The 21,063-nt window shown below is 39.9% G+C and overlaps 1 protein-coding gene across 7 annotated transcripts in view; it reads left to right on the top strand.

The window, feature by feature from the left end:
* dock4b (dedicator of cytokinesis 4b) overlaps positions 1-21,063 on the top strand; it is a 122,317-nt gene that overhangs the window by 46,117 nt on the left and 55,137 nt on the right. For all 7 annotated transcript variants that reach the window (XM_046072573.1, XM_046072576.1, XM_046072575.1 and 4 more), the window contains 6 exons: positions 6,320-6,471; positions 11,091-11,172; positions 11,347-11,407; positions 11,524-11,656; positions 12,864-12,952; positions 18,180-18,305. In XM_046072573.1, the coding sequence (XP_045928529.1) occupies positions 6,320-6,471; positions 11,091-11,172; positions 11,347-11,407; positions 11,524-11,656; positions 12,864-12,952; positions 18,180-18,305 (643 nt within the window). The remainder of the gene's footprint in view (positions 1-6,319; positions 6,472-11,090; positions 11,173-11,346; positions 11,408-11,523; positions 11,657-12,863; positions 12,953-18,179; positions 18,306-21,063) is intronic.

Here is a 21,063-nt window from a genome sequence, read left to right as displayed (position 1 = left end):
CATATAATACTTTATAAACTGTATGTTACCATTTTGTTAAGACAAATTGAAATTGTCTGTCCCAGACTAACAGCTGCATCTTGCTACAAGCAAGCTGCTTTATACAACACATTCTTCACCTGATTGTATCAGACAGTTGAAGGATGTTTTACCGGTTCACTCGGTGCTTTGTCTGATCCAGCTAACCTCTGAGGTGATGTGAGCTGTCCATCACTGACGGCAATGTTTGAAAGTTCTTCCTCGAAGCTGGCGGGTGGTAGAGGTAGTGGTGTGAACTGGCAGACCACATCAAACATTTCCCCGCGTAAGCACACCTTAAACTGTGGAAAGTTTTCCTCTGCAGATTGAGTTTGCCTAGCTCTCAAGGAATTGTTGATGTTCACAATTCCACCTCCACTGAGCACTTCTCATCCATGTTGGCTTAAAAGTTGGGAGTGAAAGTTCACTATTACCCCTGGAAACAGCAGGACAACCATTCAGTAGCTGTTCTGGAGCTGTCGATCGTATCACACCATTTCCCTCCATTTTTCTCAGCCCTTTAAGGACCTCTCTTCCGTTTAGTGTCTCGACTGTAATGTTTAGACTGGAAGATTAAAAAACATATTTCTGATGCCATTTGAAACCATCCAATGTTTTTGTCTTATACACCATCACTAATCTTTGGAAATTTTGTGTTGGCTTTCTTTTTTAAAAGATTAGCCACTTTCCACAGTATTAATACACAACAAACACAGTGTTAGCCTCTCAAGGTGCTTCTGGCATCAGTGTTTCATGTACAAAAATAAAGTACAGCTTAATGTCTGACTCTCTCCCTCTTCCATTTGTCTCCATACCTCTCTCACTCATTCTGTCTGTAAGAGCCTAAATTCTATTTATTGATAAACAGAAATATTTGACTACGTAACTTGCAATAATTCAAGCTCATCTAAAACAGTAGTTTACATGGTTCATTGATGTTGAAGGAATAGGAAGGAATACATGTCATAATTATTTCTTGGGCAGATAATTTAGAGTGCATGAAAATATTACATTGGTAATATTTGGGGAATAGACTGTGATTGTCTTTTCCTATTAACTGCATGCACCTTTAATTGCTTCTGGAAACTCTCACAATAAAAGTTTGGGAAGTTACCTTAGAGGACTGTCAGGCAAGCAGAGAGTGGAGCCACACAAGTTATTGACCCCTCTCTACCTCTCCCTCCCTATTTTATTCTCATTAATTAATCAACTCGTTTCTGTAATCGTCCTGTACTGATGTTTTGTTGTATCTAAGTCAATGAGTAAATTTTTGTCCAAGTGGGCCCGTGGATTTATTGATGTGGATACGGATGAGGGGAACAGTTAGAGCATCAAACTACGGCTTCATTCAGTGGAAACCTACACTCTTTTCTTCCCCTACTGTTTGCTCCCTGCTTCCCCTTCCCATTTTCTCCAAGCCCCAACCGCTGTTACCGTGGCAACCTCTTCTCTGCCCTGATACAGTGCGGGGAGAATTGCATCACACACACACACACACACACACACACACACACACACACACACACACACACACACACACACACACACACACACACACACACACACACACACACTGTGGCGGCATTCCCTTCGCAGGGGTAATTGAAGCTGTTAATCCATTTGTTTCTTTTTTTGTTAGTCAAAACAAAAGCAGGCATAGCAGGATGAAAGCTTAATGCACCTCTATTAAATGGCGTACAAAATGAGCAAATTACTACAATTCCCCTATACTGAGACAAGATAAAGGGACTGGCATTCAATCTCATCCACATACATGAACACGCGCTTGCTCACACCAAGACACAACACACCATCACATCAAGCCCAAATTACATCAATATTTTTCAGTGAGATCTTTGTGTATGAGACTAGCTTCTTTGTTTCTGGTCTTGTGCTGTGCCGCTGCGGTGTGGTGTAATTAAACTGAGAGGGGGATTACCTGGCGTGTGTGTGTGTGTGTTTCTGTGTGTGTGCTGTACGGCAGTGGGGTATTACTGTGGGAAAATGTAGCTACATTGTGCCAATGAATTATGTGATATCTGCCCAGTGAGAAATAAAGAGGATACTGAGAAGAATGAAGGAAAGACATTCAGTGTTTTGAATAAGATGGCATAGCTTATGTTTGATTCCAAAATGAAATATATGCTGTTTGATTTTTGAAGTTTTTTTGTGATATTATAGCCCAAAAGGACTGAGACTTGGACTGCAGTGCCTCTTAGCGCTATGTAGCATTTTAGCATCTTTTAGCTCATTGTCTTGGTTTTACTACTTTTTGGTTCACTCTCACCGCTCTTATGTACCTTGTTTCCAGCCTTAGCAGGCAGCTGTTTTCAGCAAAAAAAAGCTATGATGTTGTAAACCCACTTAATGCTACCTGATCATCACTCAGTGCCAGTTAGCGAATATGTGTCTAGAGAACGATGTGGTGCATTTAGCGTTTAAAGAGCCAGATACTTCCCTCAGTAGGAGGAGGAGACAGATTAGAGCGTAAATGAGGGTAAATATTTGACTTACATTTGTCAGGTGGACCAAAACAAGACTGAATGAATGCTAATGTTGCTACGTGTCTGCTGGATATATAAATAGGCAAATCCCTAATTGGCTCCCCAGGCTAAGTCTGCTCAGTTGCTAAAGCTGTCTGTAGTGCAAAGGCAAAACGGCTTCAAACTTCCCGTTATTTCCTAGGAGATTGAGTGTAGTACGGAGAGCGAGCGGAGCAGACCAGAGTTTAGATCCCAGAGCGATGAATTCATTAATGGTGGCAGATCAGACAGCAGTGATGGATAGCCCAGGCCAGGCCCTGGACACATGGTAGTAAAGTTAGTTCTGTGACTTCAGTTAAGTGCTACATACATCTCTTGCTTCCTGCTTGTGTCACACAGGTCTCCCTCCTAGAAGCTTAACAGAGGGAAAAAAAGAGGCTTAAGTAGAGATGTAAAAGTGAAAGATGAAAGGCAGCTCTGATGAAGGGATGTAGAAAGACTAGATTCTCTGTGGCCTCAGTTTAACCCTTCTGTCCTTTTAAAAGCTCCTTGTAGTTTGACATTGACTCCACTTGGTGCTGCTTCATGCTGTTTAGGAAAAGATCACGGAGTGAACAATAATAAGACGGTTGGGCTAGCACACACATCATGCTCTCTCTGTTTAGCTACATCTCTCTCGTCTTCTCCTTGTTGCCCACAGCATTTTGTGTTGCCAGCAGGGCTGCCAGGCTGTTATGTCTATCCTTTGTGTGTAGTCATGCTGAAGCTGTCATATAATCACACAATGCTCCGGCTGGGCAACTAAAATGGCACACTGAAAATAACTTCGTAATAAAATCCCACAGCATAAATTATGCCTTCGCAGACCTAGTCATTCTGCGTCGAAAACCAGGAACTCAGCCCTTTTGTGTAGAAAAAAAAAGTGTTAGTGCCTTAGATGGTTCTACAGCCTGTTTTCTTCTGGGATCTCAGATAGGGAAGAGCAGTCACAACAAAACAAGACATATTTATCATTTTGACAGATACTGCAATTGTAAAATGATTTGTGGTATAATTTTCAAGCATGTTTAAGTCTTAGAGGACCATGCTAGTGGTTCTTGATATGTTTGTATTCATAGTCTGTTTTCCAAAGCACATCATATATTTTAGATTGATTTCTTCCCCTCTAGGCAGTCACTGTTTATCTCGTATTTCATTATGGCAGGAACAGCTTTTGAGTGACTTAAACCTTCTCTGAGATACTGCAGCATTTTAGCATTTTGTTGCCTTAATTCTTTGTCAAAGCACCGTTATCATCACTTGGTAATGCACTCTTGAGTGTTTTCTAAACATTGTAAACCCTAACAGTCGGCTGCCGAACAGCATTTTACATTACATAAAGCATTCATTTAAACTATAAAGAACTGTATTTCTCATATTATCCATGTTTGCGTATTAATTGTCTTCTAGGTTTGACTTTCTGATATTACATAGTCCCTCCAGAAATTTGTGAAATTGTGGTTGCTGTCATATATTTCATTATTCTTGCCAGAAATGCCAAATTGGAAGACTGCTTGCCCAGTTTTTTCAATCACTGCAATTTCTTACATTAAATAATCAAATTCAGAACCAGGAATTATGTGTGCAAATGCTCAACCTCTGCTGTCTAACGTCCTTGGAGAGAAGTTATTGCCTCGGGACCAATGCCACAATAATCAAATAAACATTAACAGTCCTGTTCAAACGGATATACTGCTACCACGAAGAAAAAGAAACATCTGAGATTTAAATAAATCACATTTATTTAAATCTCGGAATAGTTCAACAATATAGGAATACGCTTGATGAGTCAGATGAGACTAGTAATCCCACCTTGTCTGTATGGTAAATATGTAGCTGGGGCCAGCAGCTGGTTACCTTAGTTTAGCATACAGACTGGAAAAAGGGGGATACAGCTAGCCTGACCAGATGACCAGCAGATACTCCAAGAAGTTACTGGTCCTGGTCAAGAAATAGTCCGGAACATAACCCTGTAAAGCAGTGAATGTTTTTAGTACTATTTAAAAATCACATTTATTACCTTTTGACAGAGCCAGGCTAGCCTGTTTACAGTCTTAATGCTAAGCTAAGCTAAGCTGAGCTAAGCTAACTGGCTGACTCGAATAAGCATATATCCCAAAATGTTGAACTATTCTTTTAAACACACCAACGATTGGGTTTCCAAATGGCTACTTCTGCAGCACTACCCAACAATATGATGACAAAATGCAGAAAACAAAACCTTCACAGGATAGAAGAATCCTGCGTGTGTGTGTGTGTGTGTGTGTGTGTGTGTGTGTGTGTGTGTGTGTGTGTGTGTGTGTGTGTGTGTGTGTACATATACGTGTGTGTGTGTGTGTGTGTGTGTGTACATATACGTGTGTATGTGTGTGTGTGTGTGTGTGTGTGTGTGTGTATGTATATATGTGTGTGTGTATATGTGTATGTATAATCTTCATATTATATACTGTTGGTGGTGATTGGTAGCTTTCTCCTTTGTGTGTTTGACTCTGATACTCAGTGATGCTTTTCTGCGGTGATGCTTTACTGCGCTTTGCCCTTGCATTTTCTTTATTCTTTTCTCCTCTCCACATCCTCCTCCTGCCTCCCTCCCCATCTCTTTACATCTTAGTGAAGTGAATGTGGAGCACTCTTTGGCACTGGCTTTACTGGCCATCTGGTGCTCTGTATGTGTGTGTATTTGTCCTTGTATTTTTGGATGTTGACAGCAGATTAGGATGAACCTCTCATAAACAGAGCCGTTGATCTGGAAGGTATTTACAATGCTGCACCATGCTCTATGAGGCTTTATTGATCTGTTTTTGATATAGATTGATTCAATATAGCATGTCATATCAGACACTGTACTAAATGTACTGAAGACACTGAGATGTGGCTTTGTACTGCGTTGTTTCACTGTTGCTTTCCTTGCATTTGTATTCAGTGTGAATTTCAGTTAAAAGGGGATGCAAATCACAACAACATTATTTCTTAGTGTCAAAAAAATACTACTTAAAGATAAATGCTTGAGGTAAATAAATATTGTAGAGTACACGTTTTGGTGCTTTTATACCTGATGGTAAATGTATTTTCCTCACTGAATAGGTTGTAATACATTTCTGTGAACTATTGTATGAATAAAGTGTTTGTTTATGTACATATCTGTATGTACAGAATTATGCAATTTCCATTGTCGTCCCATTTGTTTCTCTGGCACCAAGATTGCAACAAAGAAACAGTCAGACAATACAGCTCAAACTCACACTCTTAGCCTCTGGTGCTGTTCACAGTCTGCAATATTACACGCTATATTAACTCGATCTATATCTTTAGCCTGGTCTTTACTGCCCTTAAATATATATGCCAATTTGCAGCAAAGCTCCTCCCAACAGTGAGGTGTCTCAGAGGCATATTATCTATCTTTAACTAGGAAACTGAAGGCCAGATACAGCAGCTCTTGACTGTGATCGGCCGGTATTAAAAGAGATGTAAACACATGTTGTTTTTTCTCTCGTTTTAACTTTATATGATAAGCTTTGATCCTGCATTTGGGTATCTTTCAGTATTTAGAGCTTATGAAACATTTCTGTATACATTCCTTCAGTCCTTTATCAGAATAGCACAATATAATATTAATAATAAAAATAATAACTTTATTTATATGGCATTTTTTAAAGCAAATATGTATATTCATAAATTGCATTTATTAAATTTTTGAAGAATAAATAATGCATGGAAAGATTTGCTCATAATACTATTAGGAAATAAGGTTTGTGCTGATACTGTTCTCTCCTCTGCAGATGGAACATCGGCATCGGAAGAAGGAGACTCCTGCACCTGCTAGCACCCATCACCTGTTTGTCCACATGAAGAGTCTGATGAGCGTCAATCTTGGGGAGGAGCTAGAAGTTTTCTTCCACATTTATGATGGGCGGGAGAACCGGCCACTCAGGTAGACACTTAGAGAGCATTAATGAAGTACTGATGGAAAACGCTTCCGTTTTGTGTACTAGTAACAATATATTATATGATATATAATATTTGCTCCATTTGTATAATCTCTCAGTTTAACTGTTATACTGTTGTAACAATTTTATCTAAGCCTGTAGTTTATTTGTTTTTATGGTATTTCTTCAAAAACTTGTTTGTATGTTCATAAGGTTGCATAGCTATTATGCTGAGGTGGATTGGTGATTGCACAGTGACATTTCGAATGGCTCCCCTTCTGATGTCAAGAAGACCACTCTAATTATATTCATGAAGATTTATTAAATTAAGCTGGTCGTTAAAGTGCACTTGGGCACATAAAAGTGGGTACGGGCATGCTATTTTCTCATATAAAAAGTGCCTGTGCTGTCATCACCCTGGGAGTCTACACACGTCACTTGCGTGCACACCAACACACACACTCACATACTCCTGATGGGGCGTCGGCCAAATGCAAGACTGTGTTTAAACTCCCTGGTTTCATAGTTCAAAGCATAGAAATTCCACTTCATGTCACAAACAAGTGGATTTGTCAGGCGAGGAAAATGAGTGGGTTGAAAAACGAGCACGGCAACACTGAAACTTCTTTTGATAAGTCATGCTTGGGTTTGACGCTACTTTCCACCCCACAGGGTCACATCAGAGGAACGAGGATGACATTGATGGGACTCATTTTTATTATTTTGTTTCAGCATACAGTAACTCAACTTCTCTTTCTGTTGAAATCCAATTCATTATTCATATTACCGGCACAAAATTAAGCTGGTTTCTTGCACAGAGAACCTGGGGTTTTCTTCACCACTCTGTGAATAATGGCGCACAAAAAAGGAGGTTCTATTACTTTACTTTTTACTGGACATGTGCAAGGCGTTTTCATGATGTGGTTTATCTGAGAGAAAGATGGGTTTCTGAACAATTAAGATCTTACATGTGTCCACAAAGAGCACGCACACATAATTTATCAGTGGACCAGAAGTACTTTTAATTAGTAAGGTGTATTTAAATATGCTCTCTTGTCTACTTTTAACTCCAAATTCTTGACGTACGTTAAAAGGTTTGGCAATAATGAAGGTGCGTTTTTGCGACCATTCTCAACCCACGCTTTGTCTTAAGTGGGTAATTTGTGTCCAGTGGTATGATATTAAGTTCCACTTGAAGCACTTTCTCACTGTCATTATCTGTCTCTCTATTTCTGTCTTGCTGTCTGTCTTTCTCTCCCTACCTGTCTGCTTCCTACTTTGGCAGATTGAGTACCTTAGCCCAGCAAGAGTCATTACACTCCTCGAGTTCTGTCATGCATTTGAAGTGGATTTACAGCTCATTCAATGTTCTATACTATGAAAATATCAAACAGCAGCTTCAGATAATCAACATACAATCTTGTGCGATTTTATCCAAACTGAATACTGCAATTAATTTAATAACAAACAGATACAAAGATCAGTTTATACCCTAAATCAGCTTATTACAATTTTTCCATCCGTTCTGGGGGTTAAAGGCAGTCAGAGGTCATAACCATTGTGCCTTAGAGGTTCTGTCTTCGAAGAAAATCTTGCAATGGCAGCTCGCCAGCGTTGTCTCTCACTGTCTGGTCACACACAATAACAGAGACACACACACATTTACGCAAGGTGCCTGGCATGGAGCCATCCGACGGTTCCCTCTTGTGGTTTCTGTGTGTGTGTGTGTGTGTTTGTGTCAGAGACCAGATGGGGGTCCGACCCGTCGTCTCTGTACCATGCCAACACCAGCAGCCCCTGTGCATCATGGCAGATTCTTTGTGTTCAATACAGACTCCTTGTCTGGCTTTTCGGCACCACACACACACACTGTGGTACTGTACCATGCTCACACATGTTCCTGTTTCTCTTTCTGCCTTGTAAGATTTGGTGCTATTCCAGATCAAGCACCCCTCCCCTTTCTCCTGGCATAGCCTTTGCTCAACTCTAACAAGGTCACCCATGGATGACCCAGACATTTGTGTCTATGTCTGTAAGTGTCTGTGTAAGTTTTCCATGTGGCCTCTATGGATGAATTTAGTTTTTTTGCCCGGAGAGGCAGTATTTTACACGCCAGTCACTCACTATCACCCTCCCACCCCCTATCCCCTAGTGGGGTGAGCACACTGCTCCTAATGCAATCATCGATATCAGGAGAGGGACTAGCTAGCACCGTGTGGGCCCAGAGGGGAGGGAAATCGGCCATTCATGTTATGTTAATGTGACCGGTGATAGTGGGAGATAAGGTCCCGCTGGGGGACACTGGTCCTATTACCTCGGGTGATCAACACGCTGCAGCTGTGAGGGAGAAGGACCGGTGGCAGGGGAGGGAGTGTTAAGAGACTTGCGAATGTGCGTCTGTGTTCGCAGGAGTGGCTCTTAATTGGCAGTTGGGGTTTCAACAATAGAACGCTAATTATGGTTGGGGAAAACGTGCGCATGTCTCATGTCTAATGCATAGGAATCCGTCTCCATATGGCCGGATAAATGGCCTGGAAAGTTACAGAGAGCGGCTAATGAGGAACAACCGCATCTAAATCAAACTGGCTCTTAACTTGTTCGTTCCAATACGGAGGATAAAAGGAAAACTTTGCTGAAGGAATACATGTATGAAATATTATAAGCATTTGTATAATTAATTATCAGGAGCTTAATTAATTCAAGCATGAGCACCCACTGCCCTACATACACAAAACACTGAATGAAACTGCAAGAAGCAGCCTCGTATTTACATCATGGAAGCGACATGACAACTTTTAAGCTTGTATTAAGAGCGTTTAATAGGTCAGACTATTACAGAACATCCTAATCCACTGTAGCTGTATGCAGCTTTAAGTTATATATCTGTATTTATCTGTTGGGGTATATTCTGCTCTGATGTGAATGGGCCTACTTGCGCCTGCTAGCGTGCCAGCGACTTGGCTCATTGTCAGGCGCTGGTGCATTACAAGGTTTTCTCTCTGCTTATCGGTGGACTGTGAAAGTCACCTAACTGGATTAGCCCTCAGCTCGCCAGCCAGGATGAAACGGGGCCCAGCAGGATGCCTGCGCTGCCTGTCTTTGAGCGTGTGTGCGAGATAGAGAATGAGAGAGAGACCGCAGTGCAAAGAGAATGAAAATGCGATCTGTGTCCGTCCTTTCTGTTTTTGCCCGACATGCACTTCATTTCCCGCCTGCACAAAGAGGGGGCGGGAGCATTTGAGGCCAGAGTTATTATTTCGAGACTGCTCTGTGAAGCTCTTGAATTTCATACTTTAATGTTGCACTATAAAGTATGTGCAAACTATCCAAAGTATGATTCAGTGTTGTTTAGCCAGGAAGCCAGACAATTTACTTTTCCAGTTGTCTCTGTGTAGCTTCTTACAGTTTTATTTTTAGCCACGCTAGCATCATAGCTCTAATGTTGTTTGTCTGTCTGTGGTTGGCCCACCTCTGAAATATCTCATTCATGATCCCCAGAGGGTGAATCCTAATGACTGATGTTTCAGCCTCGGTTGTACTTTGTGTTTAGTGTTAATTAGCAAATGTTACCAAGCTAACACACTACACCAAAATGGCCAGCATGTTAAACATATCTCCTAAACATCAGCATGCTAGCACTGTCACTGTGCGCATGTTAGCTGCTGACTTTAGCCAAAGTTATAGGCTCTGCTTTAGCACATAGCTCAAAGCACAATTGTGCCTAATTACAGCCTCACAGCTAGCATGACTGAAGACATTGTAACTTTGTCTTCCTGTCTGTCGGATCTGCTTTGTTTTTAGCTTTTGCTTCGGTGTAATTTTCAGTGTGCCTATAGACTTTATGCACTAGCATTAGCATAGCAGTTATGCTAAATAATTTAGACCAAACAACTCATTAGTTACTGAACTATTTCTTGCATTGTGCAAAATAGCAATCAAGCAGTTACATGTGTGACTCGTATAATTGCTAGTTCTATATATTTTATCCTTTAAATTACACATACAGCACAGCATCTTTGACATTTACCAGCACTTAGTGGGTCCATTTTTTAATTTTCTCTCTGTATCCACCTTGCTAATAATGGTCTCAGTCTAGTCCTGTCACAACCAGAAGATTTTTGACAACCAGCTTGTCAGTTAGAAGACTGAGGTGGTACATTTTTTCTTGTAACCCATCACTATTTTTGCTGACAGTCCAGTATCTGGGCTAAAACGTGTCAGAAAGAATTCACAATACGCAACAACACACTGAATATTTTATTCAGCCGTGGTGGAGCCACGTGTGAATGTGCTTGTTGTCTGATATGTTACAGACATTCTGTGTTGGGGATTTGGTTCAGTAATTTAAGCTTTGTGTATCTTTTTCTCTCTCTCTATCCCTCTCTGTCTGTCTTTCTCCTGCCTCCTATTCTTTCAGACAGCTTTAGTTTGAAGCTTGAACTTTAAAGTGTTGTCTCCAGTGCCCACCATTCAGCGCTTGACATTTTTGACATTGTTTCTAATCTTTATTCTGTTCCTGTTAGCAGTGGCTTGGATGCAGTTGTTTACGATGACACCCAGCCATCACTCCTGACACCATTCTTCTCAATGTGTGTTCCTTCTCTCTGTCTCTCCTCTTGTACAGTGAAAGGTTCTTTGTCAAACTAAATAAGAGCGGGTTGCCCAAGTCGCCAGAGAAGACCGAGAGACAATGCACGCTATTCGTGGTGAGTAGTGAACACGACTTTGCGTTTACAAAGATTGGTAGGGAGCAATTTAAAGCTATGTAAAGCTGCCCTAAGTCATGTTCCATTACCCTGAAAACTAAAAGCCAAGCCTGTGCTCCAGCTTGTTTACAATGATTGAATCCGATGCCAAAATATGTTTTCCTGTTTTGTCAGGATTTGGGAAGCAGTGATCTACGAAAAGATGTCTACATCGTAGTACACATCATAAGAATAGGTGGGAGTTACGATGCTGCTTCTTTATTCTACTGAGGACTATGTGTCTTTTAAATCTCGTGGGCTTTCATAGCAGTGCGGTTAGGAGTGTGGATGCTTCTTTGTGTGTGTATGCAGGGAGAATGGGAGCAGGGGAGAAGAAGAATCTGTGTAGCGTGCAGTACAGGCGGCCGTTTGGCTGTGCTGTCGTCAGCATCGCTGATCTCCTCACTGCCGACTCCAAGGATGACCACCTGCTCAAGGTTTATGCGTAAGTCACTGTAAACAACCAGTTTTTCAATAATGAGTTCTTTCCTCCAAATATCAGACCAAATGTTAAGGAAAACATTTGAGCAATATGCTATTTGGCTTTCTTACTGAAAATTAAAAAGGTCAGACACTCTGCCTACCAGCACCTTTAAAGCTCACTAATTAAGCTCACAAGATCTTGTTTGTTGAATTCATACAAGCTGAAGTGTGAAAACAACAAGTTGTGATTTTAGAGGGGTCTGTTTATGCTAAGCTAAGCTAACTGTCTTCTGGTTCTAGCTTCATATTTAACAAATGAAAGTGCCTTTAAAAGCCCAGTGCTAGAATTCTCTTTGATGAAGCTACAAAGCAAACCAATTCAAGTCATGTTATTAGCCGTTAGTCCAACGAAATAATACAGCATTTTTAATAGAGACCTTTTCCTGTTGTACTCTAGGGACTTGGTACAACAGCCTGGCAGGACTTTGTGGTCCAACCTAGTCTACACGGTGCCCTGAGGGGTAGAAAAGGCTACCGTTGACACAGTAGTCTGACCCAAATTATAGCTGTATCAGAGTAACTGGCCAAATACATTTAGCTCAGAAAAAAATACAACCTCTTTCTCTATACCTGCAGTCACAACAAAGAGGTTTTGGTTGGATTAGCATTAGAGTTCTGAGCCGAATGCTTTCAGAATTAGGTCGAGACAAGACGTCATTATAAATACTGTAAGAATTTGTTTTTAAATGACCTGCTCTAGTTAAAAACTGACAATAAACAACAAGGTCTTGATTGGAGTCACAGTCAAAACCCATAACGTTTTACTTGCGCCTGTGATTGTATAACATTAAATGTGTGGTTCATGTTACAGTGAATCATACAGTACACGTTACATTACAAGTAACTAGCTGCATAAAAAACATAAGCCTGATCATGTCATCAGGGTTATGTGAGCTTGTGCTTGGAAATGACACATAAAAACATAAAGCCTGTGTCAGTTTTAAAGGTGTGGGGATTTACCCAAGTGAAAAGATGCTTTTGCTGCATTATGGGAAATGTAGGATACAGCATTTGTAGAGCTCGACCGATATATACGGCCTAACATTCAAAATATTGACCTCTGCTGCATGTGACCATACTTTAAGTAATCTGTACTTGTGAGTTCCCCTACTATAATAAATAATACATTGCTGGAGTGCCCATTTAAGCAGACAATCTTTCTTTCTCAGGTGTAACACTGAGAGTGAGTGGTACCAGATTCATGAGAACATCATCAAAAAGGCAAATTCCAGGTACAACCTGTCGGGCTCCAACACCGGTAAGATCTCTTTTATTCATTGTGCTTTCTCACATCCACACATCTTGGTTTGAGAAATTAAACAAGGGGATTTAGTAATACTACAAGCTAGCCTCTGGTGAGGTGTGCGATTTGGTTTTAAGCAAAGAAAAAGTACTGGTTCACTTGTTTTGTTTCAGGCTTTTAAAATCAGGGAGCAACTTTCAAAGCTGTTAATTCAATAGTCTGATGATAATCTGGCTTATTTCTTTCACAAAACCTTAATTGTGCGGCAGTGACAAATTTAGCAGCTTAGTTGCATCATCAGTCTCCTACCATGCAATAGTCCGTTTCCGGTCAGTCTGGGTAGCATTTAAGGGAACAGATCAGTCTTCACATGGTTATGTCTACAGGAAGCCTGCTGTTGCAAATGCATTCAGATGTTTTTTTTTTCTATATAAATAGCTGGATTTACATCATACTGAACAACACCATCAGCAGTTTCCCATAGCAACAGGTTTGTGGAAAATCAGAACAGTCAGTTCTTCAAACGTCAATGAAGTGTCATGTGACATATGAAGAGGTTTGTTCCACATTGAGATCCATTCTTTGTTTGTGTGGATTATAGAATCATTATACAAGGAATCATACAGATACAGCTGTTAGAGGAATTACACTACCAAGATGTGTATGTACATAAAATGATAGCCGAAGATGAACTTCTGATTACGACTTCATAATATAATCTACACTGAAGGAAGCTTGAATGGGGTAAAAGCAGGAGGACACAATCATGAATTAAACTGTATTGGCTAGTTTGCAGCTGTTTGCATCAAAAGGCAGAAGTATAAACAGTAAGCAGTTAGCAACAATCATCAGAAGTTTGTCTTAAAGCTGATTAACATAAATCTTTTTGTGAAATGTTTCTGCAAACTTGCCGCAGGCTGTTATTTTCATAATGACAATATTTATTGTCTTCTTACCTTTCCCTCATGTATTAGAGGAACAACATAGAAAAGGTTGCCAATTGTTTGAGGAGAAATGGGAGAAGAGATTATAGAAATGTCAAGAATCTATGGGACTGATCTACTGACTCAGCTCCTCTTTCCACCTTCCCTCCGAAGACCAATAATTACTTGAGGAGAAGTCATACAACTCAGGGACTTAAAATTGTCATGACTAATCTTGCACAAGCGTGAAGGATCGCAGTAATTAAACTGAATGACACAGAGCCATTTAGCACAGTCTGCATTATCCGAACAGCATCTTTACACTACGTTGGTTTATAACAAAACTGCTGCATCCAGCTGAAGTTCTGTATAACAGTACTGCTTTTGAATAGATGGAGATGAAAGGGGTTTTGCATAGCTGAGCTGATAAGGGCAACAACAGTTTTAATTCATTTCGGATAAAAACATAAAGCAGAGCAGTGACTCTAAAAAAGGAATATCGTGCAACCACTTACTTTGCTGTTTCATTATCTTATATTGAACTCTAACAAAATCTTAATCAAGTTCTTATATCAGCTTTATTTGCTACTTAAACTGTTGACTGTCTGTGTTATCAAATAACGCGTGTTATTATATTTAATTACAGATAAAGCATACGGATAATGTGGTGCATTGTTGATGTTAAACTTCCAAGACTTTTGGCAGATGACACTGACATGTGGCTTAGTCAGTTAGTGTTTCACGCTTAGTGACCAAGCTTTAAGATAAACGTTCTGTAATTAAAAACAATTAATTACGTAGATTGGGAAGCACAGCGTTTGCCTTTGTTCACAGTATTTTCTGCGTTTGCTTTACGCTTTCATATGACAGCATTACCCATGCTAGCACACACATCATAAACATTTGTAAGTGAATTATTTTAAAGAGTTACTCCCGTCTTTGGCTGTTGCATGCAGTTTATCACAAACACTTGGATGTTAGCTATTGAGTAGCTGTCAGCTAAAGACAGTGATCCCTCTGAACGCTTGATTTGCCTCAGTGCTTTCTCTTTCAGAGTGCATTAGAGGAGTGCTTTGGGTCTTTTGTCACAACACGCTGGCGTGCATAATTCGAGCGAGTTTGTTCCAAAATTCCATTTCCGCCACTTAACTGAATTTGACATTGATCTTATGAAATGAAAGAAAAATGCTTTAATCACAAAAGCAGAGGTAATAATTTCAATTTTGAAGATGAGCACTGGGTATTAGGTTTCATTTATATATTACGAGCACCATTCATCTATCTAGAACAACTTAATTGATTATAATTTTATTTGCTTTGACAGTTTTACTTTGCAAGGACTGCGCTCTTATCTCTTATTGTTTTTAACTTCTTCTATCCCTTTAATTACATCTTACACACACACACACACACATACCACTGCTCTCACTCTAATAGGGATGATGACAGTAGTGATACAAGTTGCAACTTAAATCCCTGCATCTTAACTGTTCCCTGCTCTCCCTGCATTCACAACAAATATGCACAACTTCACTTCCTGCACATTTTTGCGCAGCAGAGCAACATTACAGAATAGATAACACTTATCTGGAGAAGGAGAATAATTCAACTTTGGCAAACAGGTCAGTGTCTCCTCTTCAGTTTGTTCCTGTAAAAATGTTCATGCAGGTGTTATGGAACACCATGCATAATTTAAGGACCACAATTTATTACACTTACTGTAAGGAAGGCGATTAAAACAAATGTGCAGTGGAGTGAGATAACATAATGTGCATTTGTGTGTCTATATGTGTTCATATTTATATTTGTGTGCACAATTCTATCTTTATTGGGTGTTTGTGCATCCTGGTGTGTGTGTCTGAAGTTGTCCCGCTGTGTGGTTCTCTTTTTAAACAGGCCTGGCTGTGTGCCAGAAGTCTCTTATTAGCAGCCAATTAGCAGGGGAGAGATGAATGCATTGGCCTTAAAGTATAAAGAACACTCAGCTCTTTGGGTAATAAAGAACCGTAGAGATATGGAGAGACAGTTATTTTGTTCACATGTACACTAATGACTACCTAATTTATCTTTACCTATGTTTTTCAGGATCAGGGGGGCTTTTTGCGTAATCTAATTCGAAAGACGAGAGAGGTGGTTGAGATGAGATGAGGATTTTGTAAACATGGAGCCCGGTAATCCATAAAAGGGATTTCATAAGAATATGTCTCTGTATGAGTCAAGTCAGGTAGATAATGCAGCTCCCACCTCCATGCGAGCGTAGGCAGTGACAGAAGAGGCTGCGACAACTCCACTGTTTTGTTTTTGAGTTTTTATATTCCTCTGTTTTTGTTGAGCTTGTGAAGAGGCAGGCTGGGTGGGCTGAGGGCAGCAAAGGTCGATAGTGTTTTTGTCAGCGTCAGCCACATCTACTGGGCAGAATAGTAATGAACCTGGTTTGCCTAATTGTAGCCCTGCAGTAGCTTTTAGAGCCTGCCTGTGTGTGCTCGTTTATGTGTGTCTAAATGCCAAAGGCTTGATCCACATTAAGGGGCAGGCAGATTAGCTTGGGTAAAAAAAAATCTCCCCTGAACCTAATGGTACTCTCATTTCATTTCCCACCAAGCCTGAACACGCTTTTGATGGACTGTGTGTTATTTTTTAAATTATTTAGACCAGGAGACTGTTGTGTGGATTGTTGTCTTGGAGATGTCATCCTTGCGTTGTAGAAGTGCACAGCTGTGTGCCGCCCTACAAAGCCAAAACACGGTTATTATAATTTGATCAAAATTTAGTTATTATACTTTTTGACATCTGTTTTACCACAGAAAAAGTATTATGCCATTGAATATATGACAAAAGCATCTCAATTTTGCAGTAACTACAACACTCTGTAGGCTGTAGTAGCTACATTCTGGTTTGGTAATGTGAACACTTGAACCTGCCATCACACGAACTGCACTCTCTGCCTGCAGAGAAACAGCAAACTAGACAGTTAAAGCTAGCTACCGAGTTAGCCTTAGCTAAACCGAAAACAAAATTTACTGTTTAGATTTTTCTCTAGCTGTTATCTGTAATTGAAAGATATCCACTTTGATTAACTGACGTCTTAAATTCAGCTTTATTCCACATAACTAAATGAGGCAGTATCTAAATCCGATCATGGCATAGAAAAACCCCAGCTAAAACCCCTGCTAGTATCCACTGTCTCAGCTTTTGATGCTAATGGAATTCATGTAGTTTGATGTGGTTAAAATACCTTTAAATAACATATTTAAATGTTTATTTTATTGATTTCAGTATAAATATTGAGTAGACAGACAACAAACAGAGATGTATTTAATCCCTGTGAACTGCGGGATGTAAATAATCAAGATGAGGTTTATTTTCTTAAACAAAGTTGTTAAAATAGACAAGAAAGCCAAAATATATAATTTTGTTTGTAGACAGCTACTGCATTTCTGCTCAGAGACCAGTTTCTGCATTTTTTAAGGAAGTATGCAGGTTCTATGGCACTTTGTTTTTTGAGTAGAATAGTCTTATTACCCTAATTTGGCGGCAAGCCTGCAAACTTTAAATCCCTAAACTTCATTGCCTTTTACTGCTCTATGCCTTTGCAGTGCAGTATATTTTGGCGAATTGCTAGCAGGTTTGCAAACAAGTCATGTCGCTATTTTGACTCCCAGTGACTGAAACCGCTTGCAGCTAATGAACCGTTTCACCACTGCCTCCCAGCTTTCCTGAAAATATCCACAATAATAATAATCACCATCATCAGCGTCTCTTGCACACTCCCTTGTTCTTTAGCTGTTTGTGTATCTGCCTCTCCTTGTCATGAGCATGGACGGGCACACACACACACGGATATCAAGGAGATGCATTTTGAGCTCCAAATAAAAGTCTGTGCTTTAATTTATCTGTGCTGACATTTGGAGTTATTGCATAAGCATATTGATTTGACAGCCTTCATGTAGGATTTCCTGTTAATAAAAAAGTGCAGGGGGATGAGTCACAGGCTGTTTGCATTTTTTGTTTATGTGTGTGGGGGTGTCTGCTTGCCTTCCATACACATAAGTGTTGCTCTTGCCAGGTATAACTGTAGCTGTCCTGTTCGCATACTCATGCAGCTGTAATAAAACTGAAAATATGACCTTGTGAATACTTTTTTTCTGAGCTCACAAATACAAGATTGTTTATAGTGTTGGGAATAGGCTTATGATATATTTTGAACATTTTATTGAGTGGCTTTGGTAAGGGATAAAGGAGGGAAAATCAAGGCCATGTCGTGGAGCATTGGAATATGATATTTCAGATGTTGAACTTTATTATTGCTTTTTTGTTAGGTCTGGCAGTTGCTCTCCAGCTCCTCCACGGGGACATAGAGCAGCTGAGACGAGAGTACATGGTGCTCTTCACTCGGGGTGTGTCCATCACCAGGAAACTGGGCTTCTCTGACATCATCATGCCAGGTAGGGCACCACAAACAAGCTCACTTCCACAAGCCATATGGTGCTGAGTTGATTTTCAGCTATTACGTTCCTTCAGTACAGTATGTTCAAGAACTCTCCCAGTCTTGAGGGTATGTGATCATCGAGGATGTCAGCTGTCTTTCCTATTGCTCAATATAGACAACTTCCCATTTTATTCCTGCGCACTGTTAATTTAAGATTTAGACTTCATTGCATTCTCTAGACATTTTGAATATAAAATCAATCCTATACTGAGTGAATTTTATGATTGCTTAAAATTAACAGATAGACCAATGAATAAAAACAGAAAATCCTGGAAAAAACTGGTGATCTAGAAAAAGAATTGTCCAACCATTAGTAAGCAACCAAAGTCATCCTAAACTATTTTAACAATCGCGCCATTCTGCCTGTCTTATTAAATCAGTTTTATGCCGAACTGATACCCCATTTTATTGCAGTTTACACAAGATCCTGCATCAAAATTAAGGCACATCTCATTACATAGGGCCATTAACAAAAACACTCTTGTAGTAGCATCAGCTGACTTGTCAGTCGACTGATCTTGTACCCGATTCAGCGCTAATGTATTCCACTATCACTTTGCTGACATTTTTAGAACAGTCAATGCTGTGCTGTTTTTCCACTACACTTCCATAAACTGCTGCTACAGACATAAAACATATCATTTCCTTTCTATCAGAAAAATGGATAGGAAGTCTATACAGACTTTTATCAGGCAGCAGGTGTGAAAACGTTGACTGTTGATTCAGACTTTTCTGTGACATCTATCAGGAAGAGTATTAAACAATCATTTCAATGTAAAATGTCAGCTCATGAAATACTATTTTAGATGACATATTTGAGGCTTTAAACATAAGTGTGTTTTTATTTAACACAATATCCTGCCTTAACGATAATGTCTTTGCCTAGGTAACACTTGACATCCTTACCCAGTGTGTGAGAAGCGATATTTGAAATCCACCTAAGGGCGCCATCAGAAAGATTAAATATTTAGGTTGTTTCAGGTAGATTGGCATCACTTAGATAGCTGCTTCTCTAAAGGACACAGACCCCCGCAGAGGCCCTCAGGCTTAGCTGGATTGGATCTTGTTGCCGTGGTAACAAATACACAACCACTTGAATGTAAGACGAAACAGGAGCTGAACATGTTTATATTTATATATACTGTGAAGAAAGTACCAAAGAGGGAAGAAAACTGTCTGAATTAGCTTTCTGACTCTTCGTCTGTTCATTAATTTATGAGAGCTGGATGTCGGGGGACTTTTCTTTTTAAATAAGTGAGGTGTGCTGTCTGGTCACACAGATAAAGAGGAGCCACAGACTCTGGGTCCCCCAGCGCCTCACTAAAACAGATTTATGTCCACTGTCTTTCTTTGTCTTTGTCTGACTACAAACCCTTAACACTGAGCGCTCTCACCCTTTCTGCCCGTGTAAATCGGCCCTTGGGCTAAGGAAACTGTCTCTCCTCCTTTTTCCATCTCTCTTTTTTCCTGCATTTGAATCTGACTGTATCTTTCTCCTCATTTTCTTTCTTCAGCTGCTCTAGCCTCACCCTCTCCACTTCCCTTTTTCCTGTTGTACATTAAGAAACTGCCCCCAGTGTGTGTCTGTGTTTGTGTGTGCGTGCGTTTGTGAAGCGATTGTACAGTGCGATTTTATATGGATTGCCTCATGTTGCCATGGTTACTGTTGTTAAGAGCAGAAAATCAATGTTGACCCTAGAGATAGAGATATGATGAGTGCAGACACACAGAGGTTAGATAGACAACCTATTTTACAATATGTCTGACCACAGCGTGGCTGCAGAGGAAACAGGCCTATCATCTTTCAGAGCGCTTTGTACCATTTTGACTTCCCCCACAAAAGGAAATAAATATGGGCCTGGTCCAGTCATTGTACATCCAGCTGCAAGTATAACAAAAAGATGTAGAATATTACTTCCTGGGATTATTTCCCCTTAGTGTTTTGGCAGATTGCGCCTCATGAAACAGCTGCGCTACAGGAGTGTTTATAAGTTTTTGTTTTTATGAATCCAGATGCCAAGTTCATTGTTAAAAAATTGTTGCTCAACTTTATCAGGTTATTATAAAATGTATGTGCAGAAAGGGACTGTATTTTAGTAATTTTTAGGATACATGTTTGTTGATAGTTTGATAGGGATTACACTTGTGGCTAGAGGCTCAACTTTTTGACTCCTTGCTCTTTTAAGTGCATGTTTCTCTTCATTGTCAACATGTTTGTTATCTTGTTATACAGCATTGATATGGGCCAAATATGCACTTGCATGCATGTAGGTAGAAATGTTAGCTCGATAATAGCACTAACTACCTACTCAGGTGTTTTGCAAATAAAACATGTGTGTGTTAAGCCTTTTTATGTGGGCTCTTTGTATTGCTATAATTCAACACTACATGGGCAGGAAGCACCTGTATTTATGTGTATGTATTTTTGTTTTGCTAAAAGTCTTCAACAGAATACTTACGGAGCTAGTGGAAATCCGTTTTAATACAAATAATCAGCACTTTATATTGTATTTAATGTTTTTGTTTACTGTCTGTGTTGTGTGAATTATTTCTAATGCAGTCAGAGGTTCCCAACCTTGGGTTTGCAAATCAAGCCTGAGGGGCCATGAAATGGTGAACAACACCATTAAAAACACATCAATTCTGCTTCACAAAATAATGTTTATTCTTTCAAACTTTCCTTGGATTGTTGCCTTTCTTAACTGAGTTCTTGC

Source organism: Micropterus dolomieu, linkage group LG16 (assembly GCF_021292245.1).
Source record: "Micropterus dolomieu isolate WLL.071019.BEF.003 ecotype Adirondacks linkage group LG16, ASM2129224v1, whole genome shotgun sequence".
In the NCBI taxonomy this organism is placed as follows: Eukaryota; Metazoa; Chordata; class Actinopteri; order Centrarchiformes; family Centrarchidae; genus Micropterus; species Micropterus dolomieu.
The sequence above is the reverse complement of the archived record's forward strand: the minus strand, read 5'-3'. Positions and strand labels throughout refer to the sequence as shown.